This window comes from Etheostoma cragini, chromosome 20 (genome assembly GCF_013103735.1).
Source record: "Etheostoma cragini isolate CJK2018 chromosome 20, CSU_Ecrag_1.0, whole genome shotgun sequence".
Taxonomy (NCBI): domain Eukaryota; kingdom Metazoa; phylum Chordata; class Actinopteri; order Perciformes; family Percidae; genus Etheostoma; species Etheostoma cragini.
The window spans coordinates 7,156,322-7,177,034 of NC_048426.1; the positions used below are offsets into that span (position 1 = coordinate 7,156,322).

The following is a 20,713-nucleotide window of genomic DNA, read 5'->3' on the forward strand; positions in this document are numbered from 1 at the left end:
AAGGCTTTGGAGAAACACCACTATCAGCTCAGCCTGTAAGCTGCCAGAGGCTACAATATTTATCCCTTTCTGCCTCAACAATAGTAATGGTTAGCCTTTCACAAACCAGATCATTCCATCAACATACACACCGATGGATCCTTCCCAAAAGAGACGGCCACAATCTAAGACAAGAGCTATTTGGGTCATCCAGCCACATAATTATCATTCAGAGGATGACCACTTGCTTCTCTGTACAACATGCGTCACTGGAAAAATGTTGAAAATATAGCAGAGCTTGGCCTCCCACTGTAACTTTCTCTTGAAAATAGTACTGTTGTCTGCTTCCAATTAGTTCATTGGAGTTAATCTAATGCTCCGGTTTGTACATGTGGAAGTGGCGTATGGTAACGTTTCCATTAAACAAAATTAACTTTTGTTTGGGCCATCAGGCGCTGCCGGATGTGTAATCTGAAACTTTGAGGATGTTATGACGAGCAAACAAACGAGGCATTAGGGGGGCTGATCTTACAAGCTCCTTTCTGATTTTTGCTTCCTTCTTGCCATGGCAGTCAGGGTCACTAATCATACTGTCAAACACTTGCAATTCCCCACTGGCGAGATGACTGAGACACATGCATATCATATAACCTACAGTTTGCATAAATTAGGTGTAGTCAAGGTAACAAACACCAAAGCAAAGCTGAAGTGGTGTGTCTGTCACTTGGCTTGGGTTGCACTTGTCCTAAAAACAAAACACAAGACTGGAGGTCTGAATGTGATCATAGATGGTGATTGGCATATTACCGGGCTGGTAGGAATAGCATCCTTGACATTGAAGTAGAAGCCAAAGTAGATCATGTTGAAAACTCCATGGCGTCCCAGTGTCGATGTTAGTCCTTTATTAAGGCCCCTGAATCCAAATCCCTCTGACTTAATTATGTGTCTTGCTTGAGCGAATGAAGAGGGTTGCTGTATTGGAGAGAGTGAATTTAAAAGACAGACATGTCACATGCAGGCTAAAAACCACTGGGCATCTAAGGAAACAAATTACAGGATTTTTTTTCTATCAACCTCTGTAAAGGAGTCTCTGTTGGCCTGGAGACTGACTTTCACCACTTCAAAAGGATTGACGACAACAGCCTCAGTCAAGCCTGCACCGAGCCCAGCTACAGACAGTGCCTGGAGGTGAGATGGGCATGATTTAGGAGTGAGAATGGGCAAAATAATATTTGGGTAGAGACAGGGCAGACTAGACAAACAGAAGTGCCTAACAGTGAATCCCAGTTTGGTTTTGAGAAAGTTGTTTCCAGAGTGTTTTTGTCTCGTCTAAAATAGAATTGTTTTAATTGTTTCTGTCACGCCTCTAATTATTGCCATTTGACAAATGTTTGAAGACACAAGACACCTGTATTTGTTAATATTTAAAAAAATGTTGGATGACAGCCAGGAGGAAGAGGTGAACAAAAGGAGAGAAAATAGCAATGTGCGCAAAGTAGCAAGCTGGTTAAGATTCATTTAAAAAAAATGGTACAACATTTTTTCAAGTGGAAAAAATGATAATAACCCAAGCACTTTATGTTGTGCCACCAGAAGAGGTAACAAGTATACTACCTATTTTCAAATGTACGTAATGTACAACCCTGACAACATTGCATCAATTTGCATGGGGCAGTCCATGACTGCATGAGAGTGTACGTGGATGCATGCTCACAGAGAAGCGTAATGGCAACATGTCAAGAACGTGTCTGTAGGTCATTACTCTTCCTGCCTCTTAATCCTGCTGTCAGGGCCCGGGGACTCATCCTCTCAGACATGCCTCCCAATGTTTACACAGCCAGCCAGCCAGCCAGCCAGCCACGTTTTAATTCCTTATTTGTATTATTACAGTGTGTGTCCTCATTAATCAGAGTGAAGGCATTCAGCTGTGCCACGCTAAATAGGAAAGAAAAAAAGTCATTCAGAACCAATCTGTTATTTACTTGCACTGATGATCTGATGTGATTACAGTACTTGATACGTGAGGGCCTCTGGGGGAAATAGAGTTGGAGGCACTCAAGGAAGAGGAAGAGATAGAGAAAGAAGGGGACAGCATGATGGATGGGACAGGTAAACATTTCTCCACCAATGGCTGTATAAACAAGACGAGGATATGCCCCATGACAGGGTTGCCTCCATGTTGAGTCACAGGTAAACCATCCATCACACCTGACACTTGGCTGCCACCTGAATAGGTGGGGTTGTGAGGACCACACCCCACTAACGAAGATCTGTCTAACTTGAACCTCTGACTCAATATAACAGAAGTCTGAATGGTTAAGAGGGATTAATACCACTTGTAAATGATTGGTCTGCAGAATTAGCAACCACCAAGCAAACATTTAGTGAAGTGTTTTTAGGATTTCAAATGAAACAATGACTTAAAGGTTTACGTGATGAATTGTTTTGGTTGTTCTCCTCCGTCTTCACTTAACTTTTAGCAGGGGTGTCAGATTGGGGGTAAATAGTGGACTGAGTACCCAGGGCCCTCATGTGACGAAGACCCCAAAAGATGCTAGAATGAATAGCTGTGGATGCGGGGAGGGGGCCATAGAAAATTCCTTTCTACAGGGCCCAGAATTTTGTGCTACGCCTTTGACCTTGAGTATTAATTATTTGTAATTGTAAAATCCCTCAGGTTAAAGTCGGCAGACCCAGTACACACCAAGCCTGATTTTAATGTTAAACTGGTCACCCTTTACTGATTTCAGAATTGGGCCAAATAGGTGCCAGATCGGTTGTCGTTTGACTTGCAGTGCGAGGAGGGTCACTATACAAATGAATTGCCTGAAGGATCCATGATCTGGCTGTCAGATGATTGGTTGGCATTCCAAAAGTAGTTACCATAAAAGTTACAGGTTCCGGCCATGCAGAAAAAGAAGATTAAAAAGAATAGTGTGACTTAATGCAATGTACAAGATTTAAAAAACCACACTGTGTGTGCCCTATTTCAAACCAGCACTTAAATCTAGGTCATTGTTTCCTTTCAAATCCAATATGACGGAATAAAGAAAAGGAATAAATGAAAACAGTCACGATACTTATAGTACCGACTACACTCCCCCCAGTAACAATTGTATTTGTGTTAGCTGGAAATGTTTTGAGGAAGATTACATTTGCCCATGCTAATCACTATACATTTGCTCACACTTTGAGCCCATAAAATCAAAACAAAGCCCCGCTGAAAAAAAAGGCTCCTGCCAAGCTGCCAGTTCCACTGACTTTTCATAACCCTTTTTTTCATGTGTTCCGACTGGTCCAATTTGGGGATTATTAAGTTACTCTGACTGCAGTTTGTGTGATTGTTTTAGCTCCTACTTCACGACAAGGTCTTTTCCTTTTTCCGAATAGCGACCTAGTAACGCCCCTAGAGCATGCCATCTGAAAAAGCCATGCCGTCTGTGTTAGCAAAACATACTTGAATAACTTGACTACGTGAATTACTACGAGAATGGACAGAATGCGAAACCCTGAAAAGTGGACTGATGCGGAGGTGCAGGCGCTGCTGGCCACGTATGCGACCAAGGAGGTGCAGAGGGACCTGAAGGGATCCACAAGAAACATTAAAATCTTCAGGAAAATCTCCAGTGAGCTAGCACAAATGGGGGTTTGTATGTGGCATTAAAGTCAAGTGACAACGCTATGAGACCAGTGCCGTGCTTGCGTCACTCCCTTACCCCTCCTACCAGTTCCTATAGCCACTTGGTCAGCGGGAATGCAAATGATTAAATCGGTTTTGGGGGAGAGTAGTTAGAACTGTTTAGAGATGGACTGTTCCTATAACAACGTTCCCGTAACTACTTGGTCGGAAAGCAGCTATAGTGGTAGAAACCAAAGTTTTCCTCTGGCAGCCACACTTCATACATCTCATTCGTAAAAGTGAAACTGGATTTTTCAGGTTTTGTTTAAGAACTAAGAAAACCTAATTCAAAAATCACATTGACATTTGTCATTATGAATATTACTACAACTACAAGCTTTCAGCATTAATTGTCCTTTACATTGTTATTTGGTCTACTCCATTTGGTAAGATTTTCCTTTTTAATACTTTGCAATGCAAGATTGTACTTATCATTTGTTCATTGAAGATGGTTCATGGACTGTAAATTACCTTTATTTATTTACATCTTTTTTTAGTTACCCGGTATTTGAATGTGTTAGTTGGCCATCAAGGTTACGTCCATATGTGTTTAACACCTGATCCTCACTTGAGGTTTACTTTTTTTACCCTCCCCAATGTGTTATGACCTTCTGTTTAGTCAGTAAAGCTGCCACTTTGCCAATATACCACAGTAGTAATCCCTCAAAACCATGACCATGGCAACATAACGGCGTGAATATTTTCTAGGCAACAGTAGAAACAATAAGCTTGGGTTAGGGTCAGCAGATGAGTAGCCACGAAAAAAAAAAAAAAAAGTAAAATGTGCAGTAAATTGCGCATTACTGGAATTTGTACTTGAAATAGTACCATTAACTTGTATAACACCTTTAAAAACAATAGTTTATCAAGTCCTTTGACAGTGGAAATAAAGGATATACACATTAATCCACATATACTCTGTATAAACATCGAACCAACACACATACTAATAAATACACAACATTGTAATAGTGAAAAAGGAAAGATGCGGCAGCTCTCAAAGGACAGAATGACAATGAGAAAGACAATAAAAGGATGGCGTCCCATCAAAGCAACTCTATAAAAGTGTGTTTTAAGAAGTGATTTAAAAAAAGTCACTGACTATGTAACTATGCATTGACAGAAAAATGTACTTATTTGACCAGTAAATTATTTTTGGCATTTGTCTTTGTTTTACCAGCGTTTGGCCGTTTTGACACTGGGTCTAATGCACTTCCTGGTCCTGTTCGTGTTTATTTTTCAGGTGAGAGTGTATTCAGGTGTTTCTGTGTGCAAAGACTCACCAAACCAGGAGACAAAGGGGTCAAATTCAGCAACTTCTTGTATTGCTCAAATGTGAAAAACTGCAGAGGGAAGATTAGGATAAACAAGCTGTCAGAGAGTCAAAGTGTACACACACACCCACCCCCACCCATACACACATACACACCTTAAAAACACTCACAGGAGGAAAGGGGAACTTGGGTGAGCATTGTATCAACTCAATTTGCTCGTGAAAATGAAGCCGTACTATAAATCTTGGACCACAATCTGTGTTGAAAGAGAGCGCTCTAATGCACACTCTGAAAAGGAGACACATCCACTGGTTTGTTTATCTGAGGAAAGGGTAAAACGCCAGCGGAGGCGTTTTAATCGAAGCTCTAATTTGCTTTAATCCTTCGACCCAGACATTTCTCACCATCAACCAGCTTTGTTCGCTGTGTGAGCGAATTACCACATCTTCTCAGTGTGAGTGCTTATTTTTAAAGTTCACACATCCTTGTCTGCAGTATCTCATTACAGGGCAGCTCCATCCTACATACATACTGTATTTGAAAAGATGGAGGCTCAGAGAAAGACTTCCTGTGAATGCTTGTAAGTCAATATTTAGCAGGCCAACAGAACAAATAGGAGGCAGACATGACGGCGGACATCAGGTGTTTAATCAACATGTGTGTACCATATTAGAGCCAGTGCGGTTGGAGTGTGTTTATATGGCAACAGATCAGTTCCAGGTAAAACAGCCTGAGCATTGCATCATAGCGCTAGAAGCATTAACTGGTTTTCTATGAATCCACATTCATATCCTTATCTCACCTTGACTGCTCTCTTTGGTGTCTCTGCCAGAATCGGAGGCAGGATCCCTTTGTAGAAGCCAAAGACTCTGGAGAGAGAAAATATAAAATGTTACACATAGTTATTCTTATCATCATCATCATCATCATCATCATCATCATCATCATCAGGTGGTGGTTACTGTTCCAAGCCCAACCTAAAATTAAATAATAAACAGAATGTAGTCATGAACTGAACATTAGCTAACAGAACTTCTAAGTTCTAAGCTGAGAAGATTTGCTGCTTCTTTGTCATTTGTGATATTAAACTGAATATCTTTTGGGTCAGACAAAACAAGCTGATGTCATCTTTTTCTGACATTTTATTGTCATAATGTATAATAAATAATAAGTTACAGTCCTTAATGTGGTTTCATTATTCAGAACGTGAGCCTTATAGAAGTAAATGTTTTTGCATTTTTATCCCATTCACTAAATACATTACACTTTACATCACAGCTACCGTAACATTTAGAAAACCATGCTAGTGGCATGTCAAGGCAGCCATCCATTTCCTTTCATATTGGTAACATGTTGAAATCAATTAGCAGACTTGTGACGTCCATATGAACATGGAACATTATTTCTGTGAGGTTAACATTATCACTTGGAGGTCGTGTTGTGCAGTCAAGTTAATCTACACTTAAACCAAAATATCATGCAATCAAAACATCTGTTACAGCATTGCATTAAAGGGTCACTTCAGCATTATGATAACTATGCAGAGAAACTCTGTTGCCTGTTTATTAAGTATCCTGTACACATACAAGTCTAGTACAACAGCCCTGCAATAAATCCCAACTTCATGAAGGGTATAATGCTAAAATCTTTGATAATACTGAATATGGACTGCAGGAATAAGAACCTAGCTCCGAAAATGGATACGAAGTATATTGGTACCGTGGTGGCATCATGACTACCAAGATATATTTTCAAACCACAAAACCCTGGCACACATACAAGGTTGCTAGGAATCTGCGGAGGAAATGATTTAAGAGTTTATTTCAACCCTTGATATACTGGATGTTTCAAAAGACGGTAGCTGTATAATTTTAGTCAATATGGTAGTTTGCCTTTGCTCAATCATACATCCAGTCATGATTTAAAGTGTACTTAGAGAGAGTAAAAATAATAAAAATGACAGTGAGTTATGTATAGAGAGATGTATGCCTACATTTTACACAGACTGCATTTTGTAAGCAATCCATTACATATAGTATATTTAGAGAGTAAATGGTCAGTCTGGTTAGATTTGTGTTAAGTCCCTTTTTACACACTTAAAACAGACAGAAATGCAATTGTAAATTTCTGAAAAGCACACAGATGTCTTACTGATCTCTCTCTAGAGTTAAAATATACAATGTATCTTGAAAGAAATTAAGTTATCAATCTAATACTAAAATATTTTAAACCTACATTTATTCTCTATCACAAAATCTGGGAATTTAATTAATTTCCCCCTAACACCTTGTCTTGAATGTATATCTGTGTAAGAGGATAGTAGTAGTAGTAGTTGTAGTAGTAGTAGTATTAGTAGTAGTAGTAAGTGCAAAGAAGGAAAAAAGCATATACATTTGCATTTCCCTCACTCCTCAATTAAGTAAAAACAAGAGTGGAAGGATTCATTTATTTGACCTTATGTCAGACAGATGATGTTGGACAAGTTTTATCAATCAAGCAAAATTATACAGGTACTTTATTGATTTTCAAATAGTTTCTGTGCAAACCTATTGTCAAAACCATTGTTCTCAACCCCACCTATCTATGACATTAATGGGCAACAATGAACTGTCTGAAGCACAGCACACCTGACGCATCAGATACCAGTGAATCATTACCTGTTGATAGTGTAAACAACATTATCTTCTTACATTTTGGAACATAATAAAAATGTTCCAAGGCACTGTAGGGTTCAATTAAATAGCATCCTTGTGCATTCAACCACGCCGTGGGAATGAGTCTGGGCTAGGGTTGATATTCCGATTCTGCTTACCAATTCCAATTCATTGAGGGTAAGAAAAAAAAAAAAAAAAAGGTCAAATGCTTATTTCACAGAAAAACTGTTCAGAAAAAGTTTTAGCAATTTATGTTCATTCATACTCACAATTACCTTCACACAGTTTATGGAACCTGAACAATAATTTCATACAGTTTAATTTGGTTGGCATTTTTAAATAATCTTAATTTATTTTATGTTCACTGTATTCTAAAGTAACACTGAAACCTACCAAATTGACATAGGATCCACATACATTGGGCCGGTAAATACAAGCAGCAAGGTGCCCAATTGGACCAATGCTTGAAAGCAGGCTTGTTGACTTCATAGATAAAAGGTGACTCAATATAAACCATACAAGTTAAACGCAAAAAAATATTCATTGCATCTTCGAGAAAAAAACGTACATTCATTTTTGATGACTGATGTTGTAAGAGTTTAGTTTAGTGGTAGGGCCTACTGTGTGTGTAGCAAGTGTGTGGTTGAGCAAGAGCGAGAAAGATGAGAGCGCTGAGGGAGCAGGGAACCTAACCACCATGTTAGCAATCAACAAACCGGTTGCTTTGCCAGCATTTACAACATTTGACATGTCACCAGTTGTCACAAGCTGTTCAGATGTCTGCAAGATAAACAGCTTGTGACTCAGTGTCAGAGAGCTCCATTGTTGTTTAAAAAAAAACACCAATGAGTCGCATTGTTGCACTGCGTAGACGTGTTCCATCACTGTGATAAACATGGGCACTGTAGTTCATATGGAGTCAATTAAAAATACACTGTCCTGCTGCTTTAAATGCTTACTAGAACTACAACTGTGTTAATTGTAGCAACAACAAAAATAGTCCCGAACAAATACACAATTCACCAGCCAGAGAGCCCAGCGGCAGAAAATTACATATTATACATTTAAGTAATTGAACCGATTTAAAACAAAACAAGTCAAAAAGAGAATGGCATAAATACAAGACATACTGTTTCACTTGACTTTACATACTGTGCTCCAACATCTAAAGGGCAGAGTATGTCAGGATGCTATTTGTTGATAATAACCTCAATACTTTCAGACTTTCTATTTTAATACCTAAGCTGTTAGTCCTGGGTCTCTGCAATTCCATCTGCATTCCATACAGCACTTACCAACAGGCCACCCCCAGACAGAGTTCACACTACATCCTCAGCCTCTATAGTGTTAAACAACAGAGCACCTAAAGGCTGCTGTCTCAGTTGTTTATAATATAGTCTGTATCCGTATGTCTGTAGTGCAAACATCCCACAAACACTATTGTGAAATTTGCAGACGATACTACTGTAGTCTCGGCAGCTATAACTAAACTGCCTACAGGGATTCAATTCAATTCAATTTTATCTATAGTATCAAATCACAACAAGAGTTATCTCAAGACACTTTACAGATAGAGTAGGTCTAGACCACACTCCAGAATCCACAGGGAGCCAACAGTTCCAGTAGTTTCCTACAGAGCAAGCAACAGTGCGACAGGATGAGGTGAGTAACTTGATTATGTGGCTCCGCAGAAATTATCTGTCTCTCAATGTGGGGAAAACTAAGAAGGTCATCATACATTTCAGAAGGAAGAAACCCATACATATCCCTGTCTATATTAACCACTCCAGTTGTCGTCAACACCTTTAAAAGGAACACGTCGATTTATTGGGACTTAAGCTTATTCACCGTATCCCTCTAAGTAATATAAGTCCATATTAGAGCCCGACCGATATGAATATTTGGTTATTTAAAAATCCGAGATGCCGATACATATATTTTTTTAAATCCAGAAATGCGTTACAAAACATAAACAGATTTCCTGAACATTAGTTATTTATAGATATTTATGAGTTCTCACTAAAATACTATTATTATAATTTCTTTTATTGTAACAACAGAACAGAGGAACATCAAAATATATTAAAGTTCTGATTAATAAAATGTATAAAAATACATACTGTTCACTATTATAATATTCATTTATCAGAGTAATGTATGTCATTATAAATAATTATTAGGATTCTTAATATTTTTATTTTATTAATTAATTAATTTTTAAATCGGCCATTATAAAATGCTGATACCGATAGATCGGGAAATATCGGCCGATAGTATCGGACCGCCGAACTCTCGGCCGGTCTCTAGTCCATACATACCCTTCTAATCTACTTGCGTGTCGTAACTCTGTCTGATGAACCCACCGCCAGCCTAGCTCAGCACAGATCCTGCAGGTAACCGACAGCAACTAGCCTACTGCTCCCAATAAATGACAAAATAACACATTTTCCTATTTACATGTTGTGATTTGTATAGTCACAACATGCACAAATAACAAGATCACACGAGACTGCTATCGTCTAATCGTATACATACTGGACACTATTCTCAGAAGGCGAAGCACTACTACTTGGGCGGAGTGATTTTTACTCAACGCATGACCTTAATCTTTTGACAAAGGTGGTTGAAACAGCAGCTAAAGTCATTCGGTTTCCACTTGAACCGCTCCAAAACACTTACTGGAAACGCGGTACTAAGACGGCACTAGGTATTATGCATATAATCTCTATTATATCTCTATCTCTAACGTAATCTCTATTCCCACGTTCCATCAGGGAGACGCTTGCAGAGAATCCCAACGCACACATCACGCTTCAGGGGTAGTTTTTACCTCCAAACTGAATGATAGTACAACCGGAAGGAGGGCTGCGGTCTGAGTTTAGCTACTATGTTTACTGTGCTTAAAACGTTTTGTAAAAATTATTTTTAATTATGACTTATTGAGTGGTGCTGAGAGAGTGCCTAGGGACGTTATATTCCATTGCTGTGGTACTCTGTACTAATATGCACATGGCAATAAACTTGAATTGCACTTAACTGCATGCAAGTTACAGAGAGAGAGAGAGAGAGAGAGAGAGAGAAAGAGAGAGAGAGAGACAGAGAGAGAGAGAGAGAGAGTAAAGGAAGTTCATATTCATTCATTCATATTGATACTGAACACAGGTCTGTGGCCAAAGAACAACGGGGCGTGACCAACTGTATCTTGTGAACAAGCGAGACCAGCTCTGTTGTGACAACATTCTCGACAAGACATTCCCTACGAGATGATATCGGTTGATTGAGTCCCCAATGTAAATACTTTTGCTTCTGGCACACATTTCCACTAAATATAACGTAAGGAGAACAGGCCATTAAACAGTGCAGAGAAACCACAGCAGGGAGGCCACCTTCTAAAAACAGCAGTGAACCACAACTAATTATCAAAACACTTGTGATCAGGTGACAGAGCCAACTTCTTCCATCAACACCTGGAATTACACGAGTGGCCCTGGCTCTGGGTAATCAAGCCACCATAATAATGACTCTGGAGCAAGAAATTGTGGATGAGGAAAATCCCTCCTTAATTGTGGATGAGGAAAATCCCTCCTTAAAGACCAAAAATAGTCCAGTGTTTCCGCTACATGTATTCGACCCACTGCTTCAGAAGTATTGCCGCCGCTGCTTCAGAATTGTATGAAATGTCACAAAGTCGCAATTACAGAACTACACGCACAACACACTCCATTGAACCCAAACGATCGTTCGTCAGCTCTCTCTCCCCTTTATAGTAAACAACTGGAACAGTGACAGGCTGCGTTAATCACTCGCAAAGTCATAACAACCAAATAAACAGCAGCAAATGTACAGCCACATACATGGTGGCGCTGTAATTAAGGCTTCAAAATGCAAACTTGCAAAGTCCGATTGACTAGAAATTTCTCACACAGGTGCAGCTTAATGTCCTCTACCAAAAAATCTCAAGTATCATTAAGGTCCGTCTATAAAAATCTTTAGCATTTTTAAATACTTTGAAAAAAACATTTTTGAGATCTCCTACACCGTAGCTCCGAATGCCACCAAATTTTCAGTAAATCATCATTGGATCAAGCTTATTAAAAGTTGTAAAAAGCATGTCCAATAATTAATTGCTTTTCAAGTAATTGGCCAATGAACTTTGAAAGGGGTGTGGCTCTTGACATAAATGAACACAAATCAGCAATCGTGCGGCCAATCATCACAATGATCTGGGTATGTTCAGATAAGTCCCTCAGATATACTCAGACAGTTTTATGTACATAAGCCACTAGGGGGCACTATAAGGGCAAGACAGGTGAGTGGTATTGCACACATTTTACTATAAATCCAATATTCATTGTCCAATCGTCACAAATCTCTCAGGATATGTCCTCAAAAGTACCTCGACCAATGCCCTGAAAGTTTCATTCAAATTGAACACCAGGGGACGCTATAAATGCAAACAAACTGGAGGTGATATGTCACAAATCACGCAAAAAATGACTAAATGTTTGCCCAATCAACACAAAACGTCCAGGAAATGTCTACATAATAACCTCACACATGCACTGCAAATCTCATTCAAAGTGTCCACTAGGGGACACTTTCAATGCACAATACCTGGATGTGGAATGAAACAAATCAAGGTTTGAGCTTGGAATCGCAGCTTGCGGTTTTATTAGCAATTATTTTTGAGTTGGTCATCTGCTTTTCTTAAATTGCCTTGAGCTGGACCGACTTACATGGCATTTTAAACAAAGTGCACTGTTTGTCCAATCGTTACAAAGCTTGCAGGATATGTTTTACAATAGCGCTGGACCACATGTGTGAAATTACTTTGAAGTTAGTATTGAGAAAAAAGGTTTGAACCCGCAAATCGCCGCTTGCGGGCCATATTTTTTCATTGCTGTTGCCGGCCGGCAGTGTAGCTATTAGTGAACCCCCACAAATTTTCAACTGTAGCGTTAACCATTTTACTAAAAATAATTCTAGAAACACTGAAACCCCTTGTATCTTTTGTGTAAACAAGTTATTTCAGTCAGACGGAAGACCCTTTCCTCTGCTCACTTTGTTCATGCAAATAGTGGCCACAGATTTCCCGGGTGTGGTTAGGCTGGGGAGCTACCAGGTGATGGAGGAGGAGTGAAATTGGTTACAGAACAAATATGGCCTCTAGTGAGTGGCCATCATTTGAATCCTAATTTGATTTCCAATGTAAAGTACACATTAAGTCCCTTTTTGGCTTTCCTAAACAAATGGGCTCCTGACACGGAGCAAGGGAAGGGGGGGGGGGATAGATGGATTTGTGTGTTTGTATGTGCTTGTGTGTATCATTTGTCTTTTATTTTCATAAACCTTTTCTTTTTTAACAGCCTCCATCCATCTGGAGAGGAGTGTAGCACAGACACAACCGATTTAATAAACTGAGAAATAATATCCATCAGGTACTAATTCTGACTTCTTAACAGTTGAAATGTGTAAATGCATAAAAGCAACAGATAATTTTCATCAGCAGCAGACATATTCATTTTCACACCACTGCTGTGGGTAAATCCGCAGGAAATACGAGCCGCCCCGGGAACATTTTAACATGTAAACAACCAGAACACTCCATCTGCAAATATTTTCACTTTCACAGCAGCTAACGTGATCTTGGCATTGTAACCAACAATACAGCAGAACAAGCTGCGATGAAGATTCATGAGATACAAGCACAAAACTTGCTTTGGTGTACATCATGAGGCAGAAATAATGATTAATTTACATCTAAAGTAAGCAAAGAAAAGTTAAAAAATGTATAATTAAAAAGAGTCATTTATGGTAAGGGAAACGGTAGAGGTGGCTTACTGATGATTGATTACTGAAGGAGAATTTCTGGACATATATTAGCCAGACATTATCTGATCTTAGCTTAGCATAAAGACTGGAAACCAAGGGAAATAGCTAGCCTGATTCTGTCCAGAGTTAAACTAACAGCACCTTTGAAGTTTCCAAATTAACACGTTGGATCTTGTTTAATCCATATTGAACTAATGTTAAAAACGGATGTGTAACATTGTTGCTGCTCATCATCGTAAAAAACATCCCTGTTTCACTGTAGCAAACATAATCTGGTGGACATGCTAATCTGCACTTCTTCACACATGACTGTGTATTTCTTTTGTATGGGTGGTCCCAGTTGGAGTCCACCCCCCTGCGCGCAACCGTGCACGGTTGGGTTCAGGCATTAGTTACTGATCTACTGTAAGCGGGCCAAGGCTATGCTGTAATGCATGGACGCGTTTAATATTCCTGTGGCCGTGCTTTGGGTCCCGACCCAGTCTGTTGATACCACACTGGTAAAGAATGCTGGAGAATAGAGTCTTTTTGTTTCCCTCCAGACGGAAACACTTAACACAAGATCATGCTGCTGCACCCACATGCAACAGAGAAGGGAGCATGGCCTGTAAGGCAATACACCAACCACGTGTTGGTGAGCGTAGTTCACACTGTCACACACTTATGAGCACAGCTACAGGATTTCATGCTATATTTTACAGATTTAATAATGACTCAATGAATAAATGTTAGTTCTTTAACATAAATAATCCACACTATAATATCAATTTCTTTACTGCAAATGATCAAAATGTATCCTGCTAGTTTATAAAATCAGAAGTCTAAAGTATAGTTATTGTGTTCAGGATTCAGACCGTCTTAACTTTAGTGTCACATTTGCATGTTTTCATGTCTTTCTTCAGTTTAATCACAGAGCACTAGCAAGGAGCTCAGGTTTCCTCCCTCATCACCTCAGAGAGAGAGTGAGGCCTGGTGTTAGCCCGGTCCTGCCATGAGCTGACAGGAAATGTTTATTTTTAATAATAATTCCACAACAGTGGGGCCTAACACTATTTATATAAATTATAACTAAGTGGTTTGGCCTGGAGGTAATCCGTGATGTGCTACTGGGGAGTGATTATAGCCTCGGCAAAAATATACGGTTAGTGTTAATTGGTTTAACAAAAAAGTCGAACTTCCGTCTGTAGGGACTCTCCGACACATACCACGGCTTTGTTGCGTGAGTCTACAGTCAAAAAGCTGTCATGGCTGGTGCGGTGTAATTTGGCAACCATTTAAGGATGTCAGAGACTTCTCTGGAAATTCATGCGGACCTACTCCCAGAGTACACACCCAAAAAGCATGCAGGCGTTTGTGTGTGTGTGTGTGTGTGTGGGTGTGTGTGTGTGTGTGTGTGTGTGAAGAAGACACAGCTACTTTAGCAGGATAGCTATGTCTGTTGAACTACAGCCAACAAAGGATTTCCAACTGTCACTAACCGGCCTCTCACCCTGCGCTCACTCACACCTCGTAGCAGATCAACTTTATATCCGCTGTAAAGCTGTCGCCTCGCCGTAAACAGAGCGATTGTTAACCACTTTCTCCTGCACCTGCACTGTCTCACTGTCCTGTCACAGGGCGGGCAGATTAGGAGGCAGCATGGCAGGATGACTGTCTTTAGTTAGTTGGGAATAGTTTTACATTCAGGTTTTAGCCAATAACAGCTGCAACCATCTCCGGCGTGAGGCACACTGAGTGAAAAGGCCCGTCCAGTGCTGCAGGAAATTTCTGTGGGCTGTTGACAGACACAACGGCGGTTTTTAAAGCATCCAAACCTATTTACACCTACAGCTTTCCAACCACTAGACCACCTTGCAACCTAACCGTCAGGGGCATTTGAATTAAGCAACATGATTCATCATATTTTCGAATACACATGTATTCCCCACATATATCTTTTCCTCAGACTGTTTTTGATACTTTAATATGGAAGTAGCACCATCAGCAAATACCAGTTATTATCAGTGATGAGCCTTTGTGGTGTTTGCCATCAACCCTTGTGTAACTTTCTTTACATCAACATATTTTGCATTTACTTTTTTATGCCAGTGAATTATGCGTATTTGTGTTAGCAAAAGCACTTGCCCCTTAAAAGAAATAAAGTCTTTTGAACTGAATGGAATTATTACATAACATCAATGCCAATTGAACACTAAAGAAATCTGCCATCTGAGTGAAGAAGAGAAATGACTTCGTCAGTGCACTTGGGAAACAAGAATTCTGACATCACTCATGCTCTGAAGAAACTTTACACATAATACATGAGCTTTTTTTTATCTGTAGTAGAAAACGACTGGTAGATAACTTACCCTTCATTGCGTATGATGGTCCGGAAGCAATCACTCAGGTTCTTGTAGCTGTTTGGGTCACTGGTTCCCCTTTGGATCTGGAACCTGAAGAAAAGTTTTCATTAAAAACCTCCATCACTGTAAATATTACAGCAGCTAATAGCATTGTTGTAGTAGCATTGTGTTTCATTTTTTTGTTTTGTTTCATTGTGCTCATTGTGTGTGTAAATTGCATTGTGGCACCTGTGTGTAAAATATATTTAGAACAAATGTGATCTTAGCATAAATGAGCTCATTTCCCTCCTTATTTTCCACCCCTCTCCCTTTCACCTACCGTTTTTTCCTCCTCTGCTAAGATGAGAGGCTCCTACCACCAAGTCCCCCCAGAGCAGGGGAGAACTCAAACATTTATTTAACCCAACCGATCCAATTAGCCACCCAACTCCCCAGGACCAGGCCTTTTGAAGAAAGCTCTTCGGTCACTAACATGCTAGTAAGCCAATTGTAACAGCTCTTCAGTTACGTGTAAATGTTTAATATGATGTAGCCAGTCGAAGGACTTTTTGTTGTAGCAAACACGCTGGTACCTCCCTAATAAAGGCTGGTTTAAAAAAAAAGTTTAAAGTATTGAGACGATAAGAGATCTCATTATATACTGCCACATGACTTGGTCAATCAAACTCAACCAAAGAACAATTTCAACTAAATGGTCTGAAGAGATAACGCAGTGATTTTAGACCCAAATCATTTGAGCAATTGACAAAACTCAATAAACTAAAGCATGGTTCAAAATGTGATAGATGATAATTGAGGAATTTTCCCGCAAATAGTTAAGAACATAAGTAATTCTGAGGGTTAGAAACAGAGGCAGAGGTGAAGAGAGGAGGGAACATGACAAGAGAAAGATTCCCTGCTCATATGGCTTCAACTGCCAGGTTACAAGGTCAGCAGTAAGTCGTCCATGCGGGTGCCTGATGGGGCCATAAAGGGCTCACAGGTTCCAGTGGAGGGGGAGTTTAGTGGGGGGAGCGGCCTTTCATATCGCTAACAGATTAACTTCTTAGAGGGGTGTCCCTCAAATCCTATTTGGTAGATTCCCAAATAGCTTGTAACCCGTTCCTGAAAACCAGTTAAAACAGCATAATAAATAGATGTCTGACACCATATTAAAGAGAAGAAGAAAAAGAAGGACTCCGGGTGTAAGGGGGTGGAGGAATAAGTGGTGTAGAGGGAGGGCAAAGACCCGGAAGATTTAAGACCACTGGGGCTTGTAAACATATTCAAATCTGGCTTAATTAAAGGCATGTGATGCTGGGGTCAAGGATGGAAGGGACCCTGTCCATAGTCTCCCCCTGTCTCCTTTGCTCTAACTGCCTCGACCCAAACCGGCCCTGAGAGAGTGAGGTTGGAAGGGCCGTGGTCCGGTTCCAGCCCCCTGACTCCACTCATGACCCTGGGGTCACCTCATTTCCTCATGCCCCTCTTCTACCCTGCCATAAACGCCAGGGACCAAACAGCAAAGCCAAGGCAGTGGGAGATAATAGGAAGGACCAGAAGATCTTGTGGCAGCAGGGGGACTGACAGGCCCCTGGCTAGGAAGCTGCTAATGTCACTTCTCACAGCAACCAACAGTGGAAAATAAGACTCAAAGCTTTAGGAAGTACTGGTTGAATGTTTTGTTTTAGAGGATTTGTACAGACAAAAAGCTCTACTTTCAGTTAATAGGGCCACAGTGAGAAAGGTGATATACTGGTTGGCTGAAAAAAAGAGCCCAAGATAGCCTCCGTGGTTCTGGCAGCGTAACTTGGCCTTGGAGTCAGCCATGGGAATTGTAAAGTCCGCAGACAGAAGACCCAAAGAACACCCAGGGGCTTCTTTAAAAACACATTGCTTACAACATGTCCTTCAATCATGAGCGAAAGCCAGCGGAGATGCAGTATACTCAGAGGTGATGAGATCTGTGAGTTCATCAAGAGTACCCCTTCTTTCCAAATCCCACTCTCCCCCTGTGTTTGTGCTTTACAGGCCCAGAGCAGCCCAGGTGAGGGTAAAGGCAAGGGCAGGTTGGTGCTTCTGTGAACGAGACAACTACTCTGGGGTAAATAATCCCAAGGACCTTGCACACCTGACCTCCACTGCCTATAAAAGTACACATTCTAGTCGTCCAACTAGAAGTCAAAAAGGTAAATGAGGGTGGAGAAGCAGGATAAAGCCCCATTCTTTGTATTTTTATGGACAAGAGCGCTGCGTTTGAGGGGCATACAAAGCTGTGTCCGCTCCCAGACCCCAATGGTAATGGGCTCAAACGGGGACCAACAAGATGGGCTGTCACCTCACAGTGGACGAGATGTTGAGGTGAGGCTCATTAATGGTGGTGTTAAAAAAAAAGCCTATGGGAAAGGGTTAGGGGGGTTTGATCAAAAGGCAGAGGCCTGATGGGCCTACTTTTAAAAGGACAGGCCATGCTTTTTAGGAGAGCTCTTAAAACTATGCCCTATTAAATGAGGGGTATTCCCTCAGTGGCACTTTTTGATGACTTGTTCACTTTAAAATTTAGGGTCTAATAAGACTGATACAATATCATATTTATTGCTATTTAGACACATAAATTAGCACCATATAAAGATGTAATGACCATATCTACAACAGGTAGTCATTGCATGCCATCTATTGTGTCAAAAAGTGCATTTTTCTTCAAGTATGAACAATGAGTTTTATGTGTTGCTGTGTATTTGTACTGGTTGCTACAGTGAGAGCCTTGATATACTAATGCCTTTTCTATCGGAATGCAAAGTGCTTTGACGAAAAAAACCATAAAAGACGGAGAGACATTGACATATGATTGAAGGAGAGAAAGGGAATTATCGAGGGGAAAGGATGAAAGTTCAGCAATTTTTCATGTTAGATCTGAAGTGCATAAGACAATCCAGAAGGCAACATCGGGGGGAATCTATTTATTTACAGCCAGACAATTAATTTTAATGAGCAGGATCATAAATATGGTGGAAGTCCATTGCAAATGGTATATGAGGTTAAGAGTACTTTTCCGACCTAAATGGTCTACATGACAAATGCAACCAATCGTGACTTTAACCGTCCAATCATGTTTTAAAGGTAAATAAGTGTAACCAAAACTAAAAAAGGGTCTCTTTCGGATTCAATTTCTGCTTTTTTAACATTGTGGTTGACAACAGTTCCAGCGGTCAGTGAGTAAACACTGTGTTATGTATAATAAGAGTGTAAAACAATGAGTATGTACACTGTATACACTTAATCTTTAAGCATTGAGCAGGATTTTAGTTATTTGTTTAAAAAGGGATACAAATGATATCTTGCTCCTGCTCCTATGTGATTTGGACTTATTGTAAGTCACTTTGGACAAAAACATCTGCCAAATGAATGTAATGTTGATTTCCGTTGACCTCCATCTTGCACAATAAAATGAAGAAAAAACAAGCAAGGAATAAAACAAATATTGATAGATTGAATGTCATCATGGCTTGAAACTGTTAAAGGGAAAAGTGTCTGAGCGTGGCAGGAGGAGGCCAATAAAGACTGAAGAATAAAGTTAACCCTTGTGTTGTCTTCCCGTCAACCATTAAAAAAGGTTTTTTTGTCAACATTATTATTGCTTTTTCCAACATTTTTGTCAGTTTTTCCATGTGAATTATGAATGAATTATTTCATAGGAAATTTTTTTTTTTTGTGATGAAACAACTGAAAATGGGTCAAATTTGACCCGAGGACAACATGAGGGTTAAGGGGATGAAGACGAAAGATGGGAGCAGAGGGGAAGTTATAAACCTTTGGCGCTTGTGACACGGCAGGTAGCCAGAGCTTGATCTGGACCAGGCCAGGTTGGGTTTCACCCGCACCCCAAACACACTGTTGGACCTGGGACAGCCTGGGTTATGGAGCATGCTGTGGTGTGGAAAAGAAAGAAAAAGTTCCTCTGGCTGTAAAAAGTGCTACAACATCTCTCTGTCTCTCTGGATTCTCTCTCACTCTGATAAAACGGACTCCCCTGATTCCCTATGGTGATTTTGGGACTAGTTTGTCGCTCCAGATGTCTGCTCATATACTGTGACCTCTGTGACCCGAGATCAGGCTGTGTTAGCGTGGAAGAGCAGGAAAAGAGCTGCATAAAACAGCACGACAACAGTCCTGGACTGAGACTTAGATGTTGCTCTGAGCATTACACACTTATGGTTGACTGACAGATCACTCTATATGTTGGAGAGTGCTGTAGGAAATTTAGAAAGCCGCTAATGAAGTGGAGCAGATAGGTGGAAAAAATGAGTAGTTTTACTGACATTTGCAGTAAGTGGTTGGATTTCTTGGGTGTTTAATTGAGGTCTCTTAACCTCTGTCAAATGCTATTAACTGACATAGTACTGGAGTTTGAGCAATCGTCATAATTATAGAGTGTTTATGTACATACCATAACTTGATTTCCAAATTTTTTTTAGCATTCCTCATAGATCTTTAACAGGAACCAAACTAGATAGATTCACAATTTCAGTGTAGGAGAAGGAAGCAAAACAGAGAAAAAACAGACGCTATGACAGATGATGGCGGGCCAAATAAGCCAGGTCAGGACTACCTGGTGATAGACTGGTCCGGGCCAGTGACACCAACAGCCGCTTTGATGTGAGGAGAGGATGCAGGATTTTGGAGTGGCTATAGCACAGTCCGCTCCAGAAAGAAGTACACTGGCCTGCATGCTTCCAAAGAGAAACCAGATTCACTAATCTAACCTGAACTGCATTATCTTGTCGAAGCCCTCCATCTCAAGAGGCCAAGACACAGAACTCTGCTGTGGGAGCTGTAGGCGTATCCCACAGATGCCAAAACAAATAAGGTTTTACAGGCTTTGATTGTTGCTTTAAAATGGTTGATTTCAGCTCCCTGTTTATATCTCTGTGAATTTTCTTTATTCCATTTAAACAGTTGTAACTTGGTGTGTTT

At 40.3% G+C, this 20,713-nt stretch overlaps 1 protein-coding gene across 2 annotated transcripts in view; it reads right to left on the reverse strand.

Annotated features, from left to right (window-relative positions):
* slc25a21 (solute carrier family 25 member 21) overlaps positions 1-20,713 on the reverse strand; it is a 92,597-nt gene that overhangs the window by 2,586 nt on the left and 69,298 nt on the right. For both annotated transcript variants that reach the window (XM_034858688.1, XM_034858687.1), the window contains exons 4-8: positions 15,767-15,850; positions 5,735-5,801; positions 4,942-5,001; positions 1,054-1,161; positions 787-951 (exon numbers count right to left, since the gene is read on the reverse strand). In XM_034858688.1, the coding sequence (XP_034714579.1) occupies positions 787-951; positions 1,054-1,161; positions 4,942-5,001; positions 5,735-5,801; positions 15,767-15,850 (484 nt within the window). The remainder of the gene's footprint in view (positions 1-786; positions 952-1,053; positions 1,162-4,941; positions 5,002-5,734; positions 5,802-15,766; positions 15,851-20,713) is intronic.